The 20,176-nt window shown below is 60.2% G+C and overlaps 1 protein-coding gene across 1 annotated transcript in view; it reads left to right on the top strand.

The window, feature by feature from the left end:
• Positions 1–20,176, top strand: part of Dot1l (DOT1 like histone lysine methyltransferase) — a 58,303-nt gene that overhangs the window by 25,498 nt on the left and 12,629 nt on the right. The window contains exons 9-22 of the mRNA XM_048810718.1: positions 3,856–3,911; positions 4,641–4,720; positions 7,539–7,607; positions 8,316–8,422; positions 8,913–8,954; positions 9,816–9,959; positions 10,152–10,386; positions 10,869–10,982; positions 11,641–11,732; positions 11,873–11,974; positions 12,401–12,538; positions 13,078–13,203; positions 14,616–15,100; positions 15,208–15,343. Coding sequence (XP_048666675.1) covers positions 3,856–3,911; positions 4,641–4,720; positions 7,539–7,607; positions 8,316–8,422; positions 8,913–8,954; positions 9,816–9,959; positions 10,152–10,386; positions 10,869–10,982; positions 11,641–11,732; positions 11,873–11,974; positions 12,401–12,538; positions 13,078–13,203; positions 14,616–15,100; positions 15,208–15,343 — 1,926 coding nt within the window. The remainder of the gene's footprint in view (positions 1–3,855; positions 3,912–4,640; positions 4,721–7,538; positions 7,608–8,315; positions 8,423–8,912; positions 8,955–9,815; positions 9,960–10,151; positions 10,387–10,868; positions 10,983–11,640; positions 11,733–11,872; positions 11,975–12,400; positions 12,539–13,077; positions 13,204–14,615; positions 15,101–15,207; positions 15,344–20,176) is intronic.

Consider the following 20,176-nt stretch of genomic DNA (forward strand, 5'->3'; position numbering starts at 1 on the left):
CTGACAGGTGAGGGTGGAACCTGTGCTCCTCTTGCCTTTGCACGTCTGAGGGCCTCTGGGTCTCCCCGGGATGGGGAGGCAGCAAGCCGCTCAGCTTCCATTTCCAGGACACCTGTTCCCATCCAGGGCCTCTGTCTCCTGGAAAGTTCCCAGCTGAAGTCCCAGCTAGGTCAGCAGGTTCTCAAGATCCCCGACTCAGAGGTGCACAGGCTTGGACTCACAGTGTGCTCCACATTTCTGCTGAGAGTTCCAGCACATGCTTGCAAGTTCTCGTCGCCGTGTTTCCCAGAAGGAGCCCCAGTCAGTCCCCTGGTGGCCTCCTGCGTTTTCACTACCAGAAGAAGAGACGGAGGGACAAGGGGTCAGGTTCTGGTCGTCCCCTTTCCTTCTCTCCTTGTCGTCACTGAGGTCTGCCAGGCCTTGGGTCAGCTTGTGTGTGAAGTCATGCTGTCGCACCTGGCCCATTTCCACGGTCTGCATCTCCTGGGGGCTCATGGGGCTCACTGTCCGTGCTGGTGGCTCCTGACTTATGGCTAGGAACAGAATTTTGGGGGAAAGAACTCCCTCCCTCCTGGTCTGGGTGATACCATAAACACCAGAGCAGAGACAGCAGGCCTCTTGCCAGCCTTGGCCCCCAGCTCCACGTGCCCTCATGTGGGCAGCATCCTGTTTTGCAGGCAGACCTTCTCAGGGAGGTGTAGCTAGAGGATGCCCCTGGCTGTTTGAATGCCAGTTTTGGCGGGAACTTGTGTCCTGATTTTTGAAAAAGCCTCTGAGTAGCTCTTTGTGGCTCTGACACAGCGCCCTGGTTGGCAAGCCGGAGTCCCATCTTCCGTTACTCAACAAGGGAAGAGGAATAAAGCCAGGAGGAGCCTAAAAATAGCGCAGTGTGCTTTCCCAGACTCAGAACCACCTCATGGGCTCGGCACCCTCCCCCAGCTCCTTGTCGAGGCTGGGCTCACAGACTGCCCTGCGGCTCTGCGCCTGCCGCTCTGGTCCCTCCTGCGGCTGCAGTGGAGTCCTGCTCCCTGGAGGCTGCCCCTGCTCTTGCCTGCCTCAGCTTCTACCCATGAGCCCCATCTATCCTCCAGAGCCCTGGAGCCAGCTTTGGGGCAGAGATACCAGGCCAGTCTCCCTTGTGTCGTTGGCTCTTTGTGGTGGCCTGGTGCTCAGCAGATGTCATGTGTTCAGAAGGCAAACCCACTGGCACCCTCTGTGGCTGTGGCCTCGGGATCCCTGTGTGGCTCCGCCTCTGCCCCGTGTGGTGGCTGTCCTTCTGGGGGATGCGCTGGGGCTGGGACAGCTGTCCCCGAGGTGGGCTAGCTGCCGCAATGCAGCCCGTGGAGGCCCCGCAGCAGCAGCCCCACCCTCAGCTCTCTGCAGGCGCTGGCATCTCTTACCCTTGTTTGCTCTGGGCCCAGGCCACCCTGGCCTCCCTATGTGCCGGGTGCTGTCAAGAGGTGGGCTGTGGTGTGTCCATGTTGGCTGGTTGGCTGTTCTGCATGTAGGCAGAGTAGCTAATCCCCAGGGTCAACTCATGGACATGCTCTTTTTTTTTTTTTTGCTTTAGTTGTAGATGGACACAATGTCTTTATTTTACTTGTGTATTTGTATGTGGTGTTGGGGATTGAACTCAGTGCCTCATGCATGCTAGGCAAGCACTGTGCCCACTGAGCCACAACCTGGGCCCCCGGACATGCTCTTTTGACAGGGGCCCTCACCCACCAAGATGGTGGTTCCAGCCCTCCCTGGGTTTGTGCGTGGCCTGCGGAGACTTCACAGGGCTGGGTCTGTCCTACAGATGAGGTACCGGCCCCGCTGCCAATTAGACGGTGGTCTCCATGCTCAGGGTGGGGTGCAGTGGCCACAGCCATGCAGTGAGAACACCCCTCTGTGCTGGTTCCACACCCGCCACCTAGTTTTCCCTTTGGCCTTTGCTGCATCAGCAGGACTCTGAGACACCCAGCCAGCTTTAGTTCCCACCTTGGGGCCTGGAGACTGGGAAACCGTCCATCTGCTCTTCATCAAGAGTGCTTGGCCCCAGCAGCACCCAGGCATGGAAGGCCCAGAGCGGGGCTGGGTGCAGGAGCAAGCCTGTCCCCAGGAGCGCAGCCCTGTGGGAGGGTAGGAGTGAAGTCGGGTGGTGCTCATGGGCGCTGGGCAGTGGCTTGGCGGTGGTCTGCCATGGATGATGAGCTGTGAAGGAGAAAGTCCACCCCAGAGGGCTGAAGGTGTTGTATTGGAATCCAAGGCCCCCCAGATTGGGTGATCCTCTGGGAGGACCCTAGGACGGGGCACGTGACTGTCCTTACTGCTGTGGCTTTCACATTGACAGGAACGAACAAGGGCAGTGTGGGCAGAGGCCGGGGGGAGCTGGGGAGTTCAGGCAGGGCTTCCGGAATCCTCTCAGTGAGTCATGTAGGACACGTGTCACTCCCAGCAGCAAGCCGATGTGTGGAATATTGTCATCTAGCGCACAGACCTATTCCCTAGGGTTTTGGGGGTAAGGTCACTTGGTGCTTCTACCTGTGACATGCTGACTTCAAAGAGAGGCAGGCATGAATTATGTGCCCAGGCCTGACGTGTCTGGGGGGCCAGGGCTGGGTATGGAGCTGGGAAGACAGAGACCTTAGGGTTGGCTGGAGCCAGTGCAGTGTCCTGCCCCTGGAGAGGCTCAGAGTGGCCCTCCTGCTCCCGTCTCCCACGGTCACGTCTCCTCCTGTCTCTTGTGCTCATGTGCAGCTGCTCTGGCTTGGGTGTGACCTTGTCACATCAGATAGCAGTGTCTTGCTGTCCTGAGAAATGCTCTGGATGGGACATGGGGCTGTGGGCGCTGTGTGAGCAACATTGTCCTAAGTCACCTCACAGATGTGGGGAGTCTGATGGGCGCTTCTGCTGTGACTCATTAGCTGTCCCCACCCCTTCCCTAGCTCGAGGACCCAGGAATGCCATGTCCTGTCTCCAGACCCTCCTGTCCTAGATGTTCCCTGTCACTGGAGTCACATACCGTGTGGTCTTTGTGTCTGGTTCCCACTGAGCACGAGGTCCTCAAGGGCCATCCCCCTGTAGGTGTGCATGGATGCCCACGTGGAGTGTGGCACATGTTCCTGTCTCTGGGGCTCCTGCCTCGCAGTGGAAATGGCTGCTGTTGGAGAGCACAGCGCCTCGTGTCTTGGCTTTCCAGATGTGATGGCCCTGGGCAATTGGTCATAAGACCTGGCCTTAGGAAGTCAGAAAGGAGCATTAGCCTCCCAACAAGAACCGCTGTGCAGCTTGGGTTGTGGGGACACTGGTGCCGGGTCAGATGTGTAGTGAGCGGACAGCGGTCCCTCAGCGGGGCCGGCTTCCCCTGCTGTGTGTGCGTGTCGTGGGCACTATGGGGACAAGAAGGGCGCCCTGGGCTTCCCAGCCCTGCGGAGCTGCCTCAGGGAGGCCCTAGTGGGACTGACACAGAGCCTGCCCAGGGCTGCCCCTGGAGGGCCCAGCCACAGTGCAGGCCCATCCTGGGTCCGCAGGCCCTGTGGGTGGGCTCCAGCGAGAGCATGGACACAGCATCACGGCTGTCAAGTACATTCCTTGGTGTGGCTGTCACCACTTCCCACCCAAGCTGGTCTGCCCCCCTCCAGGCCCTGAGTGGTCGCGGGCTCTGCCCTGCTCCGGCATCCTGGCTGGGCTCAGCTCACCTTGCTCCGGCCCGCTGTAGCACAGGTGGCGGCTGGCAGGCCTCGGCCTCTCTTGTGTCCTCCCCCCGGCGGCTACTCCTCTCAGGTGTTCCTCACAGCAGCCGGGCAGGGGCAGGACTGTGGGACTGCACGAGACCCATGCGGGGAGTAAACGGTCTCTTTTCTTTCTCAGCTGGAACGAGGCGATTTCCTCTCAGAAGAGTGGAGAGAGCGGATCGCCAACACAAGGTACGGCTAGTGCGGGCACGTGGTACCCACGGGCATGGGGCATCCCATCGCCCTTGAGGACCCGGGCGGGCAGCCCCTTTCTTATGCTGGCCATCTGGGTCTGGGTCACTGTCCACCTCGTCGTGTCTGAGGAGTGACAGAGCAGCCGCTCATAGAGAGTGTGGAGTGTGCTTCTCTGTGGCCCCAGCCCAGCTGCCATCTCTATCTCAGCCTGTCAGGGCTTGACCCTGGCTCCTGGACTGTCCATGCTCAGTGCCTGCAGGGACAGTGGGCATGAGACCCAGCCCTGTCTAGGTCTCTAGGTGCCTTCATCGTGGGCATATGCCATCCAGCTTTGCATTCTGTGTGCTGGTGACAGAGTGTCCACTTTCTGTGTCCCATCTTTTGCATTCATCCCTGCCAGGCCTTCATGGCTCTCCACCTTGATCACAGCCCTCCTGCTTCCCCCTGTCCAGTCCTCAGGGATGTCTGACCTGGTGTGATTGCTAGTGGACGTTTCCAGACACTCTGGTTTTAAGACTGCCAGGGTTCAGGGGGGCCCCTGGCCAGGAACACGAGAGCGCCTTGTTCCGGCCCTGTGCTGCTGCTCTGCTCTGCTCTGGTGGCGCCCCGGGGGGCAGGTGGGGTGTGGGCAGCGCTTGGTAGTGGCTGGAGGCAGGCCGTTGCCACGCTGGGACTCTGCGCCTGGAGTGGAGCTGTGGCTGACTCAACTGGAACATTGTTTTGCAGTGTTATATTTGTGAATAACTTTGCCTTTGGTCCTGAGGTGGATCACCAGCTGAAGGAGCGGTTTGCAAACATGAAGGAAGGTAATGCACCCCTCCACCAGGCCCTCGCAGTACAGGGCTCCGCACAGACAGCCCCTGCTGAGGGCTGAGGTCGCGGTGTGCGCAAATGTTGGCCTGGGTTTTCTCTTTGGAACAAGTGAATCCACTGCTGTGGGCTTGAATCCTTGTGCCCAAGGTGCGTCTGCCTAGGGCCCTGCCTCAGATGCCACTGCCCTCCAGTGCGGCAGGCAGGCAGATTGGGAGTCTCCCTTGACAAACCTTGACGTGTCCCCGGCCCACAGTGGCAGGCTGCATCAGAAGCCATGGACTCTGCATGGCAGGGCCACGGTGGCTCTTGCTAGTGTAGCTAAGGGCAGAGCTGCCTGCTGCCGCTCTTTTATTTTTGGTGGTGCTGGGGACTGAACCCAGGCCTGTGCATGCAGGGCATGCGCCTACAGCTGAGCTGTGTCCCTAGCTCCCGACAAAGCTGCTGCTTGTCCTCCTGCCTGCATCTTCCTGGGGCTCTCATGGGGCCAAGCCCAGGAGGTATGGGGCAGCGCTGCCCCTTGCCTGTTGCTCGCCAGGCTGCCGCTGCTCCCCCTCCTCTGCCGGCTGTTGTTCTGTCTGCTGCTGCTCTGAGTTCCCACGTGTCCTGGGCGCCGGGAGCCTGCTTCCTGTCGCTTATTCTCGGGAGGCCCCAGGCCAGGAGAGACTGTGGGGAGGCTCTCCTCCATGGTTGTCGTCCCGCTGTCAGGCAGACTGAGTGGACAGGCTAGCCCAGCATCAACCAGACGGCCCCAGTTGTGGGAAGCACTGGGCCTGGGTGTGCAGGGCTGTGAGTGCAGCCCTGTGTGGAACACTGTCCACAGTTACTGTAGAGTCAGGGGTGGCCAGTGCCACGCTGCATCCCTGAGCGGCCCTCAAGTCCCTCCTGAGGACTGGGGTCACCAGTGTCAAGTGCTGCCTGCACCCTCAGAAGGAAGAGACTCCTTTTGGACTCCACAGCTGCCTTTCCGTCTGCACTCACCTATGGGCACTGCCTGGTGGCTGCTGGGGTCACTTGCTCTCTGACATTCTCACCTGTGTTCTTTTCTGTGGCCCTAGGGGTGGCACCTGGGGCTTTGGCATGCAAGACGGGGCTCCCCCATACTCTGGCCACACTCAGGCCCACCCCCCCTCCTAACTTTGCCTGTGTCGGTGTTGAACTGTAGTCTAGTGGGGCATCCCACGTCTTGCACTTGCCCTTCCATGTGTGTTGACCTGTCCCTCGCAGCCAGCTGTGCTGCGTGACAGCCCTTCGTGGTAACAGGTGCCCTCAGAAGGCGCTCACTTGCCTCGGTGGATCCCTTTGGGTCTGGGATCACGCAGGATGTTTACGAGGGGTGGTCACTGGCGATGCTTGCTGCCCGCGTGCTTGTGGGGTGTGTGGGGCACGGCTTCCTGCTTCTGTTCATGGCCTGGGTGCGCAGTGGGGAGCAGGCTGTCGTAGTGGTGTTCTCTGCAGCTCAGATGATTCAGCCTCGCTGGCTCCATGGCCTTCTGACAGGACCCTGCTCATCAGGGTCTGACTCCTTCCTGGCACAGCAGGACCTGGCCAGGCCTGTGGCAGCCCAGCCCAGCCCAGCCCAGCCCTCCGGCTGGGGGTCGGGACTTAAAAAGCAAAGGCAGGGTAAGTTGTAGGGCTAGATGCTGGTGTCCTGCGAGTGTGTGCGCACAGATGTGCCCAACTGGATGATGTTTGAATTTTCTAATTTAAATTTCACGCTCTCATCTTTGATTTTAATTGACTTTTGTTATAATAAAAGGTTTGGGCTGGGTGTGGTGGCTGGACCTGCCATCCCAGGGACTCTGGAGGCCAAGGCAGGAGGATTGCAAGTTCAAGGCCAGTCTCAGCAACTTAAAGAGAACCTGTCTGGGGATGAAATGTCTTTAAAAATAATAAATAAATGAATAAAGGCCAGGGTTGTGGCTCAGTGTTAGAGTGCTTGCCTATCATGCGTGAGGCATGGGGTTTGGTCCCCGGCACCACCTAAAAATAAAAATAAAGGCATTGTGTTCACCTACAACTAAAAAAATAGAGAAAAAAAAAGGGGGGGCTTAGTGCAGCTCAGGGGGCTGGCTTCGCCCCACGGCTGCGCACACGCACACAGCTTGGCTCCCAGGGCAGCGGCAGGTCTACGACCTGTTTTTCTTCTTTTTTTCCATTTTATGTGAAAAGTTGTTTCATAATGGCGACGAGTATTGATATTTACATCAGCAATGAATTTAGTGAAATCGAGGGTTCCCTGTGGCTCTTGTGGCCCTTGGACTTTGTCGTCTCTCTGGGCACAGTCAGACCGCTGTCTGTGTGGCTGTTGCTTTCATCTCCCCAGGCTTCACTGCGAGTGTGTGGCCACGCATCCCAGCCCTGCCCAGGGCCTCCCCATCCCCGGGGCCCGTGCTGGCCCTTCGCACACACTCGTGTCCCCTTTCCTCAGTTGGCCGCGCCCCAGGAGAGGTCCGCCAGGCACTGCTGTTCCCTGCCTGGCTTCCTCCTCCGTGGGGGGCAGTCCCAGGTCCCCAGGCACTCTGTGTGCTTGGTTAGTCGGTGGTGGGCGTGCCGTCTGGTGCGCCTCCACCTCGGGCAGCAGGTTCAGGGACTCACCGGGGCTGCGTAAGGAAGGGCAGCCCAGTGTGTTTGAAGGAGGACTCTGGGACAGGTTCACCTGGCAGCCGAGGGCTCGGTTTCCTTCCTCTGAGTGGGTGGGCGGGACTCGAGTCCCGGTGCTTTTCTCCTTGGTGGCCTGCTCTGAGCTGCAGTTTGGGTCACGTGTATGCATCTGTTTTCCCACGAGTGGTACCAGTCTCCTTTGTGTTTCAGGTGGCAGAATCGTGTCCTCGAAACCCTTCGCACCTCTGAACTTCAGAATCAACAGTAGAAACTTGAGTGGTAAGCAGCCCTCACGTTGCTGGGAGACTGAGCAGGGCAGAGTCACACAGGCATGCGTCAGCCACAGTCTCCCTGGCACTGCAGGCTGCCAAGCAGTGTCCTGACTTCCCTCTGCCTCACGACTCCCCAAGTCCTGATGGCCACGCTTCGTCTGCTGTGGTCCAGTGTCCCCTGGGAGCAGAGTCACCCAGATGAGACCCGTGGCTCTGAGGAGGTGCTGAAGGATCAGGGCCCTGTGGACAAGGAAAGGCTTTGGCATGGAGGCCTAGGTCGCCTCCACCAGCTGCCCATGCAGGGGAACCTGTGGCCCCCTCCCTTGTCCTCTGGGCACAGCTCTCCTCTCTCAGGGTTGCATGTTCAGAAGTGCCGGCTGTTCTCACAGCTGTGATGTGAGCTGTTTCCAGATCCTTCTGCAGGCTCCTTGTGACCCATTCGGTCGAGCCCCTTGCCTTTATCCTTATAAGCTCCCCTAGGCCACAGAGCTCTGGCTCAGGTGCTGCTCCTCCGCCTGCTCTGGCAGCCAGGCCAGGCCTGGGGACTGCTGGCCAGCCTGGGCTTGGGGGACCCAGGCGTGGCCCTGCACAGGGTGGAGGTGGTCAGCAGTGGCACAGGGCGCTGCTTGCCCTTCTCAGCTGCGGGGCTTTGGAGGAGGGTGGCCGGGCCCGGGGCCGTGCGCTCTGTGGCCTGAGCTGTTCTGCTGGTCTGCAGACATTGGCACCATCATGCGCGTGGTTGAGCTGTCACCCTTGAAGGGCTCGGTGTCGTGGACGGGGAAGCCAGTCTCCTACTACCTGCACACCATCGACCGCACCATAGTGAGTTCTTGCGCGCTCTGCTCCCCTGTGCTCGAGGCTTCCCGACCTGCTCTGTGCAGCCACCTCTGCCTTCTCCCAGAGTCCTCCACCCGAGGACCATGTGGGCTGAACAGGAAGGGCAGCGAGTGGCTCACAGTCAGGGCTGTTTGTTGGTCTCAGGTTTGAACAGCACAGGGACAGTAACGGCCCACCTGGCTTCCTCACCCAGTGTCCCGGGAGGCTGGTCCTGCGCCTCTGCCACCCTCTTCCCAGTCTCTCTGCAGGAGACAGGACTCTGGGGCCTGAGGGTTAGGACTGTCGTTGTTGCGAGTGGCAGGGACAACAACTTTTTGGGGGGTTGAGTCACACTCGGCTTGCTGTTGATGCCAGCTGTGTGCTGAGTGCCTGTCACCTGGCAGTCCAGCGTGTCTGAGGTTCTCTGGGTGTCGCTTTTGTCCTGGAAATTTGGGACTCACTTGTATTAAGTGTTTTTTTTCCCTCTTCCTTTTAGCTTGAAAACTATTTTTCTAGTCTGAAAAATCCAAAACTCAGGGTAAGTTGGTGTTTCTTTCTCCTTGACTTAGCGGTGTGGGTGTGGTGCTCTGTGTGCAGCGGCCAGGTTCTGAGGGACCAGGGGCCTGGGGGCCAGGGTCTCTGCATCCCTTGCTGCCCTCTGCCTGTGCGTCTGCCTCACTGCCAGCAGACCGGGCCGGCCGGCGGGGGGCGGCTGTGGTGTGAGTGTGCTGAGGCGGGGGCTTGTGTGCAGGCTACTGGCTCGTTGTGCTGCCCTGTGTCCCTCCCCGACCAGAGGTGGGTATCCCGCCTGTTGTGGTCTGCCTGACCTGTGTTTGCTCTCATGCCTGTCCTGCTTGGACAGTGGGCTTAGTGGTGCTTCTGCGGCTTCAGCTGCCTGGTCACTGGACACTCAAGCTGGTTCATGACCCTCCACTCTGTCCCTCTGGAGAGTCAGAGGAGTCCTTGTCCTTAAATGGACTGAGTTGGGCCCAGTGTGTGGGGGCCCTCTGGGCAGTGTTCTTCCTGGGATGTGGGTCTTCAGGAGAGTGCAGCTGTCCCAGGCTGGCTGGCATGGTTTTCTCATGACTGCAGAGTGCCAGTGCCTCTTGGTCAAGGGGGCAAATGCCTGGGCAGCTAGTGGCCTGCAGGTGGACCTCTGAGTTTCCCCTTGAGGGGCCAGGCTCGGACCTTGCACTTGGGTCTTGCTCTCGGTTGGCTCGTGTTTGAGGTGTTTGGTTTCTTCTCACGGGCGTTGGCGGAGGACACCGGCTGCCTGTGTGCCAGCCTGGGTCTCGTGCCGCGCTGCCCCCACGCTCTCACCTGTGCCACGGGGAAAGGAGCGACGAGCAGAGCTGAGTGCCAGTGCCTTCTGGACACGTGTCCCACGCTTTCTTCCCAGGAGGAGCAAGAGGCAGCTCGGCGTCGGCAGCAGCGAGAGAGCAAGAGCAATGCGACCACCCCCACCAAGGTCCCCGAGAGCAAGGCGGCTGCACCCACCAAGGTCCCCGAGAGCAAGGCGGCTGGGCCCGCTGAGGCCCCCAGGGTAAGGCGCCCTCTCACAGGGCCCCCAGGGAAGGCCCGTAGGACTCAGCCCCTGCCTCGGCCACAGAGGCAGTGCCTGCCATCCATGGGGGGGGGGGGCGCTACTGAGAGCAGCTGCCCTGCGCCTCGCCCCCAGCCCCTGGCACCATCTTGGTAATCAGCTGGACCCTTCATTCCTGCCTTTGCCCGTCAGGATTCTGGTGCTGAGGAGGAAAAAGCAGGGGTAACCACTGTCAAAAAGCCATCTCCCTCCAAAGCCCGGAAGAAGAAATTGAACAAGAAGGGGCGGAAGATGGCTGGCCGAAAGCGCGGGCGTCCCAAGAAAATGAACACTGCAAACCCCGAGCGCAAGCCCAAGAAGAACCAATCTGCACTGGATCTCCTGCACAGCCAGACCGTGTCCCGGACAGCATCCTCCTCGCCCCAGGGTGAGCAGCCTAACCCTGCCCGGGGCACCTCCTGGAGCCAGTGTCCAGGTGCCCTGGGGAACGAATGCCTGCCTCCTGCCCACCCTGCTGAGGGCACTGGGAGGAGCAGGGGTGGTCGTGACTGCAGGGGATGCGTACCGGTCAGCGCCCTCCTGCCCTGAGCGAAGCCCTGTAGCACGTGGGTGCTTTCTCATCCCATTCTTGCTGGCGGTTAGCACCTGCCTAGCACATGTGAGGCTGTGGGTTCCGTCCCCAAAACGACTAAGGCAAAAGTGGTGGTGTTCAGGCCAGGAGTGGGCCACCAGCCAGATGGCCGCTGCAGGTGGTGGTCAGTGTTGCCGAGATGTGCTGTTGGTGCGTCCTCTGGCTTCCCGGAAACGTAGGGAGCCTCGGTTCTGTAGGCCTGGAGAGCTACCCCGGATAGTCGGGGCATGAGGGCAGGCGTTCAGTGGCTGACGCCTGGACGCTGCCTTCTCCTGCAGATGCCTGCCGGTCACCTCACAGCCCGTTCTACCAGCTACCTCCCAGTGTGCAGCGGCACTCCCCCAACCCACTGCTGGTGGCGCCCACCCCACCTGCGCTACAGAAGCTGCTAGGTGAGCTGGCCGGGGCCCAGGAGGCCTGACTGGGGCAGCTGCCCTGGCCTGCAGTGTTTTCAGGACGGGTCGAGGGTTCTGTTGGTCATGGCTCCCACGCACGCAGCTTGGGGTTGGGTGTAGAGGTTCTTCATCACCAGTGTTCTCCAGAGACCCCTGCTGGACCTTCTGGATGGGTCAGCAGAGGCTCAGGTTGGGCCTGTGTGAGTGACTGAGGCTGACTCACCTCAGGAGATATCGATGGCTGTCCTGACTGGAGTACCAGACCAGGGTGCTGCTCAGCACCCTGTAGCGTCAGGACACCCACCCTGGAGACCAAGGCACTGCACAGGGAAGAATCCCAGCACAGTTCTCAGGTGGGCTCTATGCCCGGAGGGTGCCACGAGAGTGCAGGGCCATCTTGCTGTGCTGCACAGGGCACCCTTGTGGTGTGGGTGCTGCGAGATGTGTCACAGGGAGGGTGGGCATCGCCATGGTTGGGGGGCACAGCCTGGGCACGGCAGGCAGCCCAGGCCCCGCCCAGAAGAAGTGCAGTGTGCACTGTGCGTGACCTGAGGCCGAAGCCCAGCACTCCTGAAGGGCCGCCCCTGCCCTGCCCTGCCCTGCCCTGCCCTCTCCCCTCGTGTGCTGTCTTCCAAGCCGTGTTGTGTCCCCCTAGAGTCGTTCAAGATTCAGTACCTGCAGTTCCTGGCTTACACGAAGACCCCCCAGTACAAGGCCAACCTGCAGCAGCTGCTGGACCAGGAGAAGGTGCGTGTGGCTCTGCCCTCCCCGCTGTGTCTGTCCTGCTGTGGGCACAAGGGGTGGCTTTCTGTCGCTCCCGTGCTGGCTCCACTGTCACCTTCCCAGTGGGTCCTTGAGCTCTCTTCCCGTCTGTCCCCTACCCACAGGAGAGGAACGCCCAGTTGCTGGGCACCGCACAGCAGCTCTTCGGCCACTGCCAGGCCCAGAAGGAGGAGATTAGGAGACTCTTCCAGCAAAAACTGGATGAGGTAGTGGCCTGAAGGCCATGCGGCTGCCTTGGGCCTCCATCCTAGCAGTTATGACCAGGGGCTTGGTGGAGGGCGGTGAGGTCCAGGGCAGCTTCCCCTAGCCCTGCCTGCCTTTATGATGGCATTCTGTCAGGACGGCGAAGGCTTGCGGAGGAGGGAAGGGCCCCGGTCCACTTGCAGCCACGTGGGGCTGCTGCTTCTGTGTTCTGGGGCAGGGCTGCAGATGGTCACTCCTTTCACCTCTATCTTCTCTGCTGTCACCAGTATGCACCCCACCCTCTAGTGTCCCCAGGGAAATGAGTAGCTCCTTCTTTCTGCCATCCATCCCATCACTCCCTCCCCTGTGGTCCCTGGCAGCCGTGGGGGCTCCTCAGGCTGCCGGGGCGAGCTGTTCCTGCACCCACGCGTCTCTTGCTGTGTCCCCAGCTGGGTGTGAAGGCCCTGACCTACAATGACCTGATCCAAGCCCAGAAGGAGATCTCTGCTCACAACCAGCAGCTGCGGGAGCAGTCCGAGCAACTGGAGAGGGACAACAGCGAGCTGCGCAGCCAGAGCCTGCAGCTGGTATGTGCACGCATCAGGCTGCGGCTTCCAGAGTGTTCTGGAGTAGGCTGGGTCTCCCTTGGGCACGTGGGCCCAGAGGCCTGTCACTGACTAGTTGGCCACGGAAGGCTGATGTCCTCCAGGAGCTCAGCTTCCCCACGGCCCTGCTCAGGATGTCTGTGAGGCCCTGTTCAATCCAGGCGGGCCTTCTGTGGACCCTGCCTTAGACCATGCTCCAGTCCTGTGGCCCCACTTCTCTGGGGGCACCTCACCCGTGCCACTGGACCTCTAGGAGCCTTGCTTCTCAGGGTGTCTCCTGCCAGGTCACAGGGCACTCCTTACCTCGCCCCTCGTGGGTCGGTGATCTTGTGTACCACAGGCTCTCTGAGGGCCCTGGCTTGCCACACTGGCATCCAGGCGGGGAGCCGTGCTCCAGGCATGCAGGGCCATGCCCCTGGGCGCCCTGCCGCCAGAGCTGCGCACCTGGTCTTCCCTGCCATTGGGGTCGGGCTGGGCTGGGCTGGGCTTGCTGCCAAGACTCCTTGTCCCTGTGGCTGCAGCTCCGGGCCCGGTGTGAGGAGCTGAAGTTGGATTGGTCCTCCCTGTCCCTGGAGAACCTGCGCAAGGAGAAGCAGGCCCTGAGGAGCCAGATCTCGGAGAAGCAGCGGCACTGCCTGGAGCTGCAGGTGAGACCCCAGAGACCCCCGACTTCCAGCCTGAGAGGCGTCCCTGAGGGCAGCCTGTCTTCACACCATGGGCCTGTCCTTGTCCTGTCGGGCCCCTGCTGTGCGCAGGCTGTGGCAGCTGGGCACCAGCTTGCTCCCGCCCCTTGCGTGGCCTTGGTGGCAGGGATACACCCCAAACCTCCAATGTCCTGGGCACTTCCTCATAAAAATACCTGGCAAAGTGGTCCCTGACAGAACTGGCTTATTCCAAAACCAGCTCGGGGGCTGGGGCTGGGGCTCAGTGGCAGCGCTCGCCTAACACGGAGGAGGCACTGGGTTCGATCCTCAGCACCACGTAAAAATAAAAACAAATGAAATTTTAAAAATGTGTTTAAAAAACAAACAAAAAAACCCAGCACGTACCCTGAGACGTGAGAGGTGTGTCCACTCAGAAAGCGTGAGGAGGCGGGGCAGTGTGTAGGCCTGCCCTCCCAGGCCATGCACAGCACTGCCAGGTGGTAGTGCGGAGGGAAGCGAGGAGGCTTGCAGCGAGCACCTGGACCCCTCCCAGGGCAGGCTCCCCGTTACTGAAAAGGTCCCTGTCGCTTAGCCTGGGATGGCTCCTCACGAGACACTGGGATACACTCAGCATGAACTCCCGACGGGTGGCTTCCCTGGCGTTTGAAGGCTCCGGGGCACATTGCCCGTAGCATTTCTGCACTGTGCCCTGCCGAGCATCACTGTCCCCAGCAGCCTCGCTGGTGTGTCCTGTAAAACAGGAGCAGCCGGGCATGGTGGCACGCGTATTGCCCCAGCTTCTCTGGGCAGAGGTGGGGTTGCTTGAGACCAGCCGAGGGACACAGCGAGACGTCTCAAAGATAACAGGGAAAGGAGCTGGCGGGCCCCGCCCACACCGTCCTGCGCAGCCTCTGGCCTGGGAGAGGTCCTCATGCCAGGCCCTCATGGCTTCTGCCCTTCCCAGCACGACGGGCTCTGAGTGCTACGTCCGTAGTGGGCTGAGGGGCCACAGAGCAAACTGCCTGAATGGAAAGTGTCCCCTCAGCACCAGGAAGGAGAGGCTGCAGGTCCAGTGTGGCCCGTCCTCCACAGCGTTGCTGAGTGTTTCTAGGCACACAAGTCTGTTCTGACAGAAGTGGGTCACTGTGCTTCCTGTGACTGCTGGAGGCATGTGCTCTCCTCTCGAAGAGCACGTGTCTGTTGGCCTGTGACATCCGCGTGTCGTGTATCTGCCACCCCATCCTTAGATCTCCGCTGCCTGGGTCTTCTCGCCCTGTGTGTGCCCATGGCATCCTGGCAGCTCCGGGGTGGCCGTCTTGTACCTTCCTTGGGAGGGTCCCTGAGGGTAGTGGCTGGCTGGGAGATAGGCCTGGCCGCCCTCCCATCCCGTCGGACGGCTCCCTCTTGCCCTGCAGATCAGCATTGTGGAGCTGGAGAAGAGCCAGCGGCAGCAGGAGCTTCTGCAGCTCAAGTCCTGCGTGCCGCCTGACGATGCGCTGTCCGTGCACCTGCGCGGGAAGGGCACCCTGGGCCGGGAGCTGGAGGCAGAGGCCAGCAGGCTGCACCTGGAGCTGGACTGTGCCAGGCTTGCCCTGCCTCACGTGAGCAGCATGAGCCCAGAGCTCTCCATGAATGGCCACGCCACCAGCTATGAGCTCTGTGGTGCTCTGAGTCGGCCTTGTTCCAAGCAGAACACCCCCCAGTACCTCGCCTCCCCCTTGGACCAGGAGGTCGTGCCCTGCACCCCCAGCCACAGCGGCCGCCCCCGGCTGGAGAAGCTGTCGGGCCTGGCCTTGCCCGACTACACCAGGCTCTCCCCAGCCAAGATTGTGCTCAGGAGGCACCTGAGCCAGGACCACGCTGGGCCTGCCAAGATGGTTGCCAGTGAGCTGCACCCGCGGTGAGTGCAGTGGAAGGGGCAGCAGCCACAGAAAGAGTTCTGGGGTTTGCCCAGCTTGGTCCACCACAGCTCCAAGGGGGCTCCTGAGTTGTTGTTTCTCATGGCAGAGCTGAGCACGCCAAGGAAAGCAGCCTTCCCTGCCAGAGCCCTGGCCTCTCAAGCAGCATGAAGCTGAGCCCTCAAGACCCCCGGCCCACTTCTCCAGGAGCCTTGCCCATAGCAGGAGAAAAGAGCAGTGAGAAGGTGAGGTGCTGGCCTCTGGGAGCCTCGGCTTCGGGCTCTGCAGGCTGAGTGCTGGGCAGGGCAGGCTTGTCAGGGCTTTGGGAGGTGCCCAGCAGAGCCATCCTGAGACATGTTTAGGAGAGTGGGTTGCCCTTTCTAACTTTGGGCTTGATGGGACACAGTTTTGCCTGGAGGACATGTGGGTAACTGACCTGTGCAGGCCTCAGGATGCAAATTGTGGCGGCAGGCAGGGCTCCGTCAGGGTCTCCCTCGGGAAGCTGTTTATTCCCAGGGCGGGGAGCGCTGCTGGGTGCTGGGTGCAGTTTAGGAGGCCGTTGCCCCATGGTTTTGTGGTAGGGAGCCTCTTGCATGTGTGCAGGGATGGAGAGGAGGTGGGGGGTGGGCGATGTAGGCAAGGGAGACTTGCCCTCTGATTCGGGCTTCTCAGACCCGGAGAGCGAAGCCAAGAGGAGGATCGTGTTTACCATCTCAGCTAGTGGGGGCAGCACCAAGCAGTCGCCTTCCACCAAGCACAGCCCCCTGGCCCCAGGAGCCCGCGGAGACTGTGGGCAGAGCCACGGGCAGGACAGCCGCAAGCGTGGCCGGAGGAAGCGCACGTCAGCTGGGACCCCAAGCCTGAGCACAGGCGTGTCCCCCAAGCGCCGGGCCCTGCCGTCTGTTGCTGGCCTCTTCACACAGTCCTCAGGGTCCCCCCTCAACCTCAGTTCCATGGTAAGGACCAGGGCAGCCGCACCGCAGAGTGCACACAGGCTCTTGATGCAGCATCTGCCCCAAAGACCCCTGGAGGGACGGTGGATGTCCAGGAGGCAGAGACCGAGGGGCAGACCCTAGGGCTTCAGGAAAGCTTGGCCTGTCCCCTCTGGCTGGTCCTAGAGAGGCTGGGTGCAGTGTGAGGGGGGCAGCCTAGTCTGCTTCTCTGGGATCCAGAGTTTTGCAAAAGCAGGACACGTACCAGGTGGGGAGGTGCCTGGACAGTAACCGTAGCTGGGCAGGTCTTCAGATGCCTCAGGAGGTATGGGACGTGCCCCCGGTGTCCCCAGAACCCTGGGTTGGTCAGAATCTTGTGAAGCCCGTTAGGTATTGTACTTTGGGATCTACGTGTCCATGTTTTTGCGTGTCTGTGCATCTGCCTCTGTTTGGCCCTCAGGTCAGTAACATCAATCAGCCCTTAGAGATCACGGCCATCTCATCCCCTGAGAACTCACTGAAGAGTTCCCCCATCCCCTACCAGGACCATGACCAGCCGCCCGTGCTCAAGAAGGAGCGGCCCCTGAGCCAGACCAACGGGGCCCACTACTCCCCACTGACCTCTGACGAGGAGCCAGGTTCTGAGGATGAGCCCAGCAGCACCCGGTGAGTGGGGGACAGGACAGCAGCCTCCCTGGGACAGGACTGTACACAGGCAGGGAGGGGCGCACCTGCCTAGGTGTGGGGGGCCTCCTGACCTGGGTCAGCCCTGGCTTCAGAGGGCGATGCTCTCGAGCAGACAGACCCCTTGGGGAAGGCTGCCCGGCCACCTCCCTCAGGGTCAGCCCATCTTGCCCACGGGCTGCGCACACTGTCATCCCAGGGACTCGGGAGGCTGAGGAAGGAGCCCTGTGAATTGGAGGCCAGCTTCCTTAAGCACCTTAGTGAGACCCTGTCTCAAAATTTTGAAATGAAGGGGCTGGGGTTCAGTTGGCAGAGTGCTCGCCTTACATGCACTAGGCCTGGGTTCAATCCCCAGCACCACAAACAGACAGACAAATGATAAACAGAAGCGGCCATTGGGCTGTGGCTGAGTGGTAGAGTGCGGGTGAGGCCCTGGGTTCCATCTCGGCACCACATAAAAATAAATAAATACAAATAAAAGGCCTGTGTCCAACTACTACTAAAAAAAAAGGTGAGGGGCTGGGGTGTAGCTTGGTGGAGTGCTTTCCTAGCACGCGTGAAGCACTGGGTCCCATCCTCAGCACCTTGTAAAACTAAGTAAATAATAAAGGTGTTGTGACTATCCAAACGAAAAAAAAAAAAAAACTTTTTTAAATTAAAAAAATGAAGTTTCAGGGGCTAGGGCTGGGCTGTGGCTCAGTGGTAGAAGGCTTGCCTAGCATGTGTGAGGCACTGGGCTTGATTCTCAGCACCGCATATAAAGAAATAAAAATGAAGTTCCTTCAAAAACTGAAAAAATATTTCCAAGCAAAACTGAAGTCTGAGCGCCTTCGGTGCCTGTCGCCTGCCTGGCCAGCTGTGCGGAGGTGTGTCTCCTTCTGAGCGGCAGCGTCTTGAGGTGTGGTTCTCACATGGTTCTCCCACTTACAAGCTGCAACTCAGGGGTCTTGAGTCCACTCACAGGGCTCTGCGAACCTCTCCATCTGGGTCCAGAACATTCCATTGCCCCAGAAGGAAGCACATTGCTTTGAGCAGGTCCCCGTCCCTCCCCAGCCCTGCACCCACAGATCCACATGCCATCTCTAGACTCCTGTCCTGGTCGTCTCCTGTCACAGGGTCACACACGCTGTGGCCTTGTGTGTCTGATTCCCACTGAGCACCAGGTCCTCGGGTCCATCCACACTGCAGCTGCCGCCTCGCTTCTGCTCGCGGCCATGGGCACTGGACACTTTGGGTGGGTGTGACAGTTGAGTCCATCTGTTTATTAATCAGTGGATACTTGGGCTGTCACCACCTTTGGATGTCGTGAATCTTGCCGTGAGCACGGCTGTTTGTTTGTAAATAGGTTTTCAGTTTACCTTGTCCCTTGCAGTGGAATTACTGGGCTCTATGGTGACGCTGTTTTTAATCTTATGTATTTATGTTGGCACCAGTAATTGAATTGAACCTAGGGGCCCTTAACCCTGAACCACATCCGCAGTCCCTGTTTTTTGAGACAGGGTCTCTCTAAGTTGGTTAGGACCTTGCTAAGTTGCTGAGGCTGGTCTCCAGCTTGCAGTCCACCTGCCTCAGCCTCCCCAGCCCTGGGATCACAGGCCCGCACCACAGCACCCAGCCTGTTTTTTTGCTTTGATTTTCCCTGGGTACTAGGCAATGGACCCAGGTTGCTCCTCCCCCGCCCAGGCTGGTTTTGAACTTGCCATTCTCTGATCTGGGCCTTGCGCTCACGTTCATGGCTCCATGTGTGCCTTTGGACCTGCGTTTGGTAATCCGCCCACCCTGTTGTCTTGTGTGGTGTGAGCATCCTTCACACAGGCAGCTACCCCATGGCCGTGTGTGCTGGCCACACATCCTCCTCTGGTGACTGGAGTGTGCCCAGCCTGGTGGTGTCCTTCTCAGAGGTGATGCCGTCCCGGGTGCTGTGGTGCGATAGATCTGCATCCCTTGGATTCTGCTCCTCCCGTGGTGAAGGCTTTGCCCCTGGGCCTTCCCCACGGGTATTGGGAGCAGCTGCCGGAATGGTTTCAAGATCTTCCGAGTTGGGTGCTGCTGAAGTGGTGACGGTGGCAGTGCAGTGCCAGGCCCCTCGAGCCGTGTGCTTCCTCTGAGTTGGGACTCACATTTCACTCATCTGTTGGGACCCAGCAGGGTCTGAGGCCCTGTGTGTGTTATGGGGGTGTTAGGCCCTACTTCCTGCTGGACCTGGCCCCAGCTGTGTTTGAGGGTCCCCCATGCAGGGCCTGGGAACAGGCTTTGTGTCCGTCACTTTCCAACTTCCCCGGGCGGTTTGGTGTTAGTGGTCCTGTACACACCCTCGGATGTCACATGTTAATGCTGTTTTTTTCCCTTAACAGAATTGAGAGAAAAATTGCAACAATCTCCTTAGAAAGTAAATCTCCCCCCAAAACCTTGGAAAACGGTGAGTGGAAATGCTTCCTGCTGCTTGTTCCCAGCCTGAGGCTCAGGCTCGTGGTCAGGGCCCGTCCCTCCCAGGCATGTGGCCTTACCACTCAGGGTCACCCTGCATCCAGCTGCTCCCCTGTAGACCCCTGCTTGGGGGCCACCCTGGGCTGCACTACATCTTGTGGGCCTGCCTTGTGCCCTTGGGGACACTCACCTCATTGCCAGTCTAAGTCAGACCAGCTAGTTTCTTGGCCAGCCTGCCCCCACCCCCAAGAGCCCCAGTCGTGGGCTCCGACCTCCATTCCTTCCACCTGCACAGCCCTCCCCTCCCTTTGGGGTGATTGGACCTGAGTGCCCAGGACACAGTGCAGGGCTCTGTTCTGAGGCCACGTGGTCTGACTCTCCAGGGCTTCCTCTTGCCACTCCTCACTCCCCTCACCTGTCCCTCCTGCCTCTGTCCTGTCTCAGCTCCTGTAGACCCGTGGAGTACCTGGCCCTGCAGCCTCCCTGAAAGGGGTGCCAGGTCCCACGTCAGTATCTCAGTGGCTCACACCTCTGCTGCTCTTCAGCAGGTGGTGGCTTGGGACGGAAGCCAGCCCCTGCGAGCGAGCCCGTCAACAGCAGCAAGTGGAAATCCACCTTCTCACCCATCTCCGACATTGGCCTGGCCAAGTCTGCAGACAGCCCCCTGCAGGCGAGCTCCGCGCTCGGCCAGAGCTCCTTGTTCGCCTTTCGGCCAGCCCCAGAGGAGCCTGTCACGGCCGAGGCCAAGCTTGCCACCCACCCAAGGAAAGGCTTTTCTGGCCCCCTGTCAGGGGCAGATGGGCTCAGCCCAGGCGCCAACCCTCCCAACGGCCTGGCCTTCAGCGGGGGCCTTGCCGCGGACCTCAGTTTACATGGCTTCAACGACGGTGCTTCCCTTTCCCACAAGGGCCCTGAAGTGGCCGGTCTGAGTGCCCCACTGAGCTTCCCCTCCCAGCGGGGCAAGGAGGGCCCCTCTGAGGCCAACCCCTTCCTGAACAAGAGGCAGCTGGAGGGCCTGGGTGGCCTGAAGGGTGA

The sequence above is a fragment of the Marmota marmota genome, unplaced genomic scaffold (genome assembly GCF_001458135.2).
Source record: "Marmota marmota marmota unplaced genomic scaffold, marMar, whole genome shotgun sequence".
In the NCBI taxonomy this organism is placed as follows: Eukaryota; Metazoa; Chordata; class Mammalia; order Rodentia; family Sciuridae; genus Marmota; species Marmota marmota.